Source organism: Hibiscus syriacus, unplaced genomic scaffold, assembly GCF_006381635.1.
Source record: "Hibiscus syriacus cultivar Baekdansim isolate YM2019G1 unplaced genomic scaffold, ASM638163v2 tig00110013_pilon, whole genome shotgun sequence".
NCBI classification, from domain to species: domain Eukaryota; kingdom Viridiplantae; phylum Streptophyta; class Magnoliopsida; order Malvales; family Malvaceae; genus Hibiscus; species Hibiscus syriacus.
In genome coordinates, this window is record NW_024062563.1 from 3,040,302 (window position 1) to 3,047,792 (window position 7,491).

Below are 7,491 nucleotides of genomic sequence, written 5' to 3' on the forward strand. Positions count from 1 at the left end.
TTTTAAAATTTAAATTATATTTTTTAATATAAAAATCTTAACCCAAAAATGTCGCCATCGTGAGTAAACTAATCTATGCAAATTGTTGATTTCGTTTTTCTACTTAATTATAGAATCTAAAACCACGAAATTCACATTACTAATCATGAATTCGTTAATGCAGCTTTTTTTAACATATATAAATTAAGTAAAATATTATTGCAAAAAAGAAACGACAAAAGGGTATTAAATTCTGTTGTGAACTGTGGTGGTGTTACGTTTTTTCAGACAGAACGTAGGGGAAACGGAGTTGCTGACATACGGAATTAAAAACCAGAATCTTTGTTCTTTCTCAAACCTAGGGATTTTCTGTCCTTTAGTTTTTTTTTATCGAAACTCCCATTTCGAATCCTTTATCATTGGAATTGAGAATCTGATTTTTCTTGTGTTTAGAATGATCTTTTAGCCATGCGTTGGCTTCGGAGTATTTCTTCTTCTTCCTCGTCTTCTTCTTCGGCCACCTCTCCCAAGAAACCTTGTAAAGATAATGATAGTAATTCTAACAAGCATCGTTTCAGTTTTGGGTTTCGCTTATCTAGGCTGACGAGGGCGAAGGAGCTGCGGCGTGTCAGGGATCAGGGCGTTGCTCCGACGAAGGAAGTGCAGGTGTCGGTGCAGCCCAGCTGTTACCATACTCCATCTTTGTCGCCGAGTTCGTCTGCGAGGATACCAACGCCTGCAGTGGCAGTGGCGGTGCCGTTGCCGCTCCCGCTTCCGGTTCCGGTTCCCGAAGGAGATTGGGAGCAAAGGTTGTCGCCGAAAGATGTTGGGTCTGGCAAGGGATTAGAGGGTAGAGATAAAGAAAAGGAAGCTGAGCCACGGTTGTCGGCCAATTCAAGGTGAATTTGCTTACTTTCTTCTTCTCACATATTAGTTTTGATTAAAATTTTGTTGCGGTTTTAGGAATTTATATAAGATTCTGCAAATATTCGTTAATTTTATGTTAAAATGAAGAAAAATTGATTATTATATGTTTAAGGGGATTGAAATTCCAACTTTTTGCTGATAATAGGATGTTCAACAAGCAAATTATGAGTTTGAGGAGAATTTATTCGTGAAATGCAGTCGTTTTGTATTGACGGTCTGAAAATCTAAACTTAAAGCTTATTTCTGATAGTCATTGCAGACATTCTGATAAGCATTTTGCTGGTTTTTGTTATAATTGAGATTTGAGAGTTCCTTGATTTCTCTGATTGCAGCAGGTTTGCTACTCGTGGCTCATCGAAGAGGGCGGATTGTGCCAGAAGAAGATCATCTGAGAAAATACTATACCAAGAACTGATTAGAGGGGACAGCTTCGAGCATGACTTTCGTGCTAATGTCTCGATTAGTAGTGCCCCTGGGAGCCCGTTAAGCGGTGCCGTTATTAGCCCAACTGGAAAGAATCCAAGTAACAGGTTTCTACACTTCATGACTCCTGCAGGTGGTAACCATGCTTGGTCTGCTCCGGAGATGCCAACTTTAGACGTTCCAGGGCATTTTCCCCTGGGATATTATGATTTGGGTGCATATAGCATTGATAATACTCCATTTCATACTCCACCAAATAGAAGTCCTCATCAAAGGCATAGTGGACCTCCTTCACCGATAAAACAAAGGATTTCACTCGACAGCTCACCATCTCAGAGCAGCAATGTCCATCCATTACCTCGTCCTCCAGGAGCAGTAATGACTTCAACATCAGCTTCCATTCCCCCCCAAGTTACATCTAATCCAGACCCGCTGCGGATTAATTGTCAATGGAAAAAAGGCAAGCTTATTGGGCGTGGTACATTCGGAAGTGTTTATGTTGCCAGTAACAGGTATTCAAGTTCTCTGTATCTTTGTTTCCTTTGCTCTTGCTATCTAAACACTAAAGGGGCTTCTTGTCTTGGACAGACAAACTGGAGCTTTATGTGCAATGAAGGAAGTTGAGATATTTCCCGATGACCCGAAATCTGCAGAGTGTATAAAACAACTAGAGCAGGTTTTTCTGTCTGCAGCAAATATAACATTTCTTGTTTATTTCTTCCACGGTCATCGTAACTACTTTCTTTCATTGCAGGAGATTAAGGTTCTTAGCCAGCTCAGGCATCCGAATATAGTTCAGTACTATGGTAGTAAAATAGTAAGCAACATGCCAATTGAATTTTTACGGTTTTACTCTTTCTTCTTGCCTGACTTATTATCTCAGTAACTTCTATTAAGAATTCAGATTGTTCATACACAGGTTGAAGATAAGTTCTATATATATTTGGAGTATGTTCATCCTGGTTCAATTAATAAATACGTTCGTGATCACTACGGTGCCATAACCGAATCTGTTGTTCGCAATTTTACCCGCCATATTCTTTCAGGGTTGGCTTACCTGCACAGCACAAAGACGATTCACAGGTATATAGTGATTTCTGGGTTAAAATAAGGCTTGACATGCACACTAAAATAGTCAGTTACAGAATAGAATCGAGTGCATCTTATTATTCTTGCATGAGTTATCGGTGGCTTAATATGATGTTTATATGTTGTTTAGAGATATTAAAGGAGCTAATTTGCTTGTTGATGCATCTGGAGTTGTGAAGCTTGCTGACTTTGGGATGTCCAAACATGTAAGTTCCGTAAAGTTTTCATTATCTTTGGATATGTACTAGTCACAAGTAAGGCTTGTAAAGTCGTATCCGAGTAGATTAGATTGGTGTAACTTTTGTTAGTTGTTTTTATGAATAGTGATGGATTATGATAAATTGGAGTAGATTAGCTTGGTGTAACTTCTGTTAGTTGTTTTTATTCTGATTCCGATCAAATAACTTTGGATACGTTTGATGCACAGCTTAGTGGACAAAGAGCTAATCTATCTTTGAAGGGAAGCCCATATTGGATGGCTCCGGAGGTACCATCTCGAATCTATTTCGATACAGTGGTCTGTAATTTAAACATGCTGACATTGTTCATTTAACTGCAGCTCTTGCAAGCCGTTATGCAGAACAATAATCGTTCTTCTGAACTTGCTCTAGCAGTTGATATTTGGAGCTTGGGTTGCACGATTATCGAAATGTACACTGGTAAAGCACCGTGGAGTGAATATGAAGGGGTAAGCTGCTAATGTAAAGTTTGTACTAATTGTCTCAGCGGCACCAACACGGTTCAATTGCTCGGTATAGTTTGTTTTCAAGTAAAAGACATTGCCAATTTCTCAAAATTGTCACTGTTAACGCAGGCTGCAGCTATGTTTAAAGTGATGAGGGATACTCCTCCGACACCTGAAACATTATCACCCGAGGGGAAGGATTTCCTACATTGCTGCTTCCAAAGAAATCCGGCAGAGAGACCCTCTGCGAGCATGTTATTAGAGCACCGATTTATAAAAGGCTCAAATGGTCGGTTGTTTAAGCATCTAATAGATAATGTCCATGATAGATAAGAATACTTCCCCCTTCTGTTGCTGCTGACTTCTAATTGTTTGATTACTAATCGGTTTAACAAGACACCATTCTGAACTTAACCCGAATCCATTTCCAGTTCAGCAGAGTCCGTAAAGGAATAAAACTGACTTCTAACAGGTAAGAATTTCATGTTGCATTGCAATTTGCGTATCGTTATCAATCCATCCATTCGATCAAGTTGGGAAACTTGTGCTATATTCTTGACCTTTCAGTGCAGCTTCATGCGTTAATATTTTTCTCCGGAGAAACTGCTTGATGAGAACCATCACCATTTTACTCTCCTTGTTCTACCTTTGAGGCTCTTCCTAGTTCGTCGTTTCTTCTTCATCCCAGTCCTACTGTTATCCGTGACATAACGATGAACCTGGATTCTAAAAAGAACCGTATTCTCGGATCACGTCAAAGAGAGGAAGAAGCAGTGGTTTATGCTGGTAAGACAGCTTCAAGCCTTGCCGTGGAGAGCTAAAGCACCCCCCGCCTGTTCTCTGTCTTGCTGATCCGGAGGCAAAGGTAGAACATTATATATGTTATGCACAGAAGCAGAAAAAGCAGGGTTTAGTATTCATATATTTTTGTTCAAAGGGTTTTGTATGTTAATGGACTATTTGTTAAAGATTATGAATGGTGGGATATGAACTATTATAAGTGTTTGTCATGTAAATATAATTGGATTCTTGACTGAGTTTAATGTCATCGACTCCAATTATATCATTCTTTTCTTCAAGAAATTACACTAGTTTAATGAATAGAAAACTATTTTCTGTAATATATTTTAATAAAATTATTTTATCCATTCTTTTAAAAATTCACCTCTTAAAAAGCTTAGTAGTTCTGTTGTAATGTAAATAGATAAAATTTATATTGATTTGATATTAAATTTTATGTTTATATTTTCTTTCTCGTTCAGTTCAATGATTGATATAACACTCAAATCTAATAGATTCAAGTACCACACGGAATTATCGAATCGATTAATTTTTTTTATAATAACATCATACACACTTTTAAAATATTAACACAAGATGTAAAACATAACAATTTACAAAAGTGGACACAAATTTAAAAACTTGATAAATAAAATAAATAATTAAAACATTACAAGTCGACTCGTTTCAAATCATTACCTCTAGAGGTTAACTAAGTCATCATCATTGTACTCTGGTACTCCGCTGAGACTCCTCCGATGATATTGTTATTCCATCGCACTTAACGTGACCTATAATCTGTGAACGGAAACACATTCCGAACGCTGAGCTCACAAGCCCCGCACCATACGATACCTTTACTATACGACATGTACTCATAACATAAGCATACTAACTAGTATAGTCAAGGAAGCAATACTAACAATGTCATAGATGGTACCTAGTCATCTATCTAAAACTATCAAAATGGTACTCCGCTAGGACTCCTCCAATGATATCGTTATTCCATCGCACTTCATGTGACCTATAATCTGTGAACTGAAACACATTCCGAACGTTGAACTCACAAGCCCCTCACTACACAATACCTTTACTATACAACATGTACTCATAACATAAGCATACTAACTAGTATAATCAAGGAAGAAATACTAACAATGTCATCGATGGTACCTAGTCATCTATCTAAAAGTATATCCACTATCAAAATGGTATAAGTCTTATACTTCCCTTAGTCTACCGCTAAGGGCCTCGCCATGGGTATATGTATATTGGGTCTCTAACCATAATATTGTGCAATTTTGCATCATCATATACAACACACATTCATCACACACACAAACAAGGGTAGATATAATGGTGTAGTCGGAGGGTCATATAGCATCTCAGGACTCACACCCCTCTATCCTACCCAAGGTACCATAGATAAGATTCAGGTCACATCATTAGAATCTTCATATATAAAGGCCTTTATTTCCCAATACCTAGGATAACTATGGAGTCACATAGCATCGAAGCCTACGTCATGGTAGTCTACTTCTCAAAGTACTTGGGACACCTTCGAGGTCACATGACATCGAAGCCTGCGTCCAACTAGTGCTTTTAAGTGCATAAGAATTAACTTGGATATATCAAAATAAGACGATCATCGTATAGACGCAAACATATAAGGGTTCCCATAGGCCAATCACCCCATTCAATATCACACAAGGGTAGTCAAGGTAGCTCGACTACTCACTTAGTTCATCACAATGGATGAGGTCATCCTCTTACCCATTACCATCTCACTCGATCTCTCATCTAGAACGTTATGTAAGGGATAATAAATATTTTAGTTTTTATGCCCTTAAGGTAATTAATATTCATCTATACACATTTGTATATTATTATTACTAGCCCAACACTTTACTCGGGGGTTGGTTAATCGATAACGACTCTCTAATCGCTCTTATCATATCTTCCCTCGATTCACCCTTGAATCAAAGGGCGACTTGCATGTTATCATAATATACAAGTAATTTGAGTGATCTTGTTGTTTCTTAAGTATCAAACAAAGGTATAAGTCTAAAAGAATCTTACTTCATAAGGCTATTATTATTATCACATGATTTATTCAATGTTTTCACTTCTAAGATTAATTTAGAGGTTTTGGTTATCTTAGACCCTTTCCCGAATCCTTAACTCAAGATTAGGTTTCTATCCAAATTAGTACGATGGTACTAATACTAAATGTAACATCCTAAATCAGGGCTTATGACTAAATTATAAATTTGGAAAACTATGTGCTTGATTTTGAAACAAGTTAAAAGTTTAAGGACTTAATTGAGAATTTTATTCAAGAGGATTGATTGGTAAATATGAAAATATTAAAGGGAAAAATGGTCATTTGACCACCAAGATAATTTTTTATGGGATATATATGTTACACGTGAGGTGGGTATAAGGGAAAAAGAGGAGTTCCATAATTCTCTTCATCTTCTTCTTTCTTCCAAACGTGGAACCAAGCTTGATAATGTGAGTTCTTTGGTTAGTTAATTATTCCTTGAATTCAAGTTGGGTTTATGATTATTGAGTGCTAATTAAGCCCAAGGAACGCTTAAGTTAGCTTTAAAACAAAGAATGAAAGAGTTATGAGATTAAAATTTAAATGAAATTTTGAAGAAGAGTTTATAAGTTAAATTGGAGGATAAATTTGACTTGTCAATGGTTAAATTAAGAGATTTGAAGTGATAGAAGTAAATTTAGAACAAGTGGGAAAATTTGTATGATTCTTGAAATCCATGTAGATGATAGGATTTTGAGATTAGAGATGTGAGAAATGGGTATTAATGAGTTTGGGCATGTGTACGTGAATTAGGAATATGAAATGAAATATAAAGTATTTGAGTGGAAATGAAGTGATTTTCGGGCTTAAAATTGATTTATGCACATGGGTGTATCGGTACCCATTCAACAAGTACTGATACATCAAGAGTAAAATCTGGAAAGACGTTTAAAGGGTATCGATACCTTAAGGAGTTACCCCCTTGAAACGGAAATTATCGAATGTAATTTGGGTATCGATACCTAGGGTGTGTATTGATACACTAGTTGAGGGATGTATCGATACCTATAGAGTGTACTGATACCTACTTTAGATAGAAAATGAATTTCGCCTTTTCTTTAGTTTAAGAAATGAAAAATTTGAGTATGCCAAGCGGAATACTGATATGTATAATGTATGATTATGTAGATATCAATCGAAAGCAAGTCCAGATCAGTCGACAAGTTTTGGGCATCGAAGAAAAGATAAGAGAATGATATTGACTAGTGAGGACAGTTGAGTGCACATTATTTAGTATATGATGTTTAATGGGAAATAAGACTTGCGACAAGACTATTTCCAATAGTAAAATGCATGAATTCATAGATAAAAGTATTGTTGTTATGATTTATATGTGTGCATAAGTATATGTGATGACATGTTATTATGTAAGTTACATTATTTGTATAAATACATGTTGGTGTGATAAATCATGTAAACAGTACAAATGATCTATATGATCATATAAGAATATGAAATAAGTTATATGATAGGGACATAAGGAGTTGTATGAACATATGATAGG

The 7,491-nt window shown here is 36.4% G+C and overlaps 1 protein-coding gene across 3 annotated transcripts; it reads left to right on the forward strand.

Moving 5' to 3' along the window:
* The first annotated feature begins 288 nt into the window (after positions 1-288).
* LOC120212537 (mitogen-activated protein kinase kinase kinase 5-like) lies at positions 289-4,097 on the forward strand. 3 transcript variants are annotated; one of them, XR_005524706.1, is made up of 10 exons: positions 289-878; positions 1,239-1,841; positions 1,918-2,005; positions 2,084-2,146; positions 2,249-2,412; positions 2,549-2,624; positions 2,846-2,905; positions 2,978-3,106; positions 3,233-3,575; positions 3,671-4,097. XR_005524706.1 is itself a non-coding variant. In XM_039210811.1 (9 exons), exons 1-9 carry the CDS (start codon positions 448-450, stop codon positions 3,434-3,436), a joined length of 1,818 nt encoding a protein of 605 aa, XP_039066742.1. In that variant the 5' UTR covers positions 289-447; the 3' UTR covers positions 3,437-4,097. The 3 variants fall into 3 exon arrangements, 1 of the variants encoding a protein (XP_039066742.1); XR_005524707.1 differs by having other exon boundaries at positions 3,676-4,097; XM_039210811.1 differs by having other exon boundaries at positions 3,233-4,097.
* Positions 4,098-7,491: the final 3,394 nt, after the last annotated feature.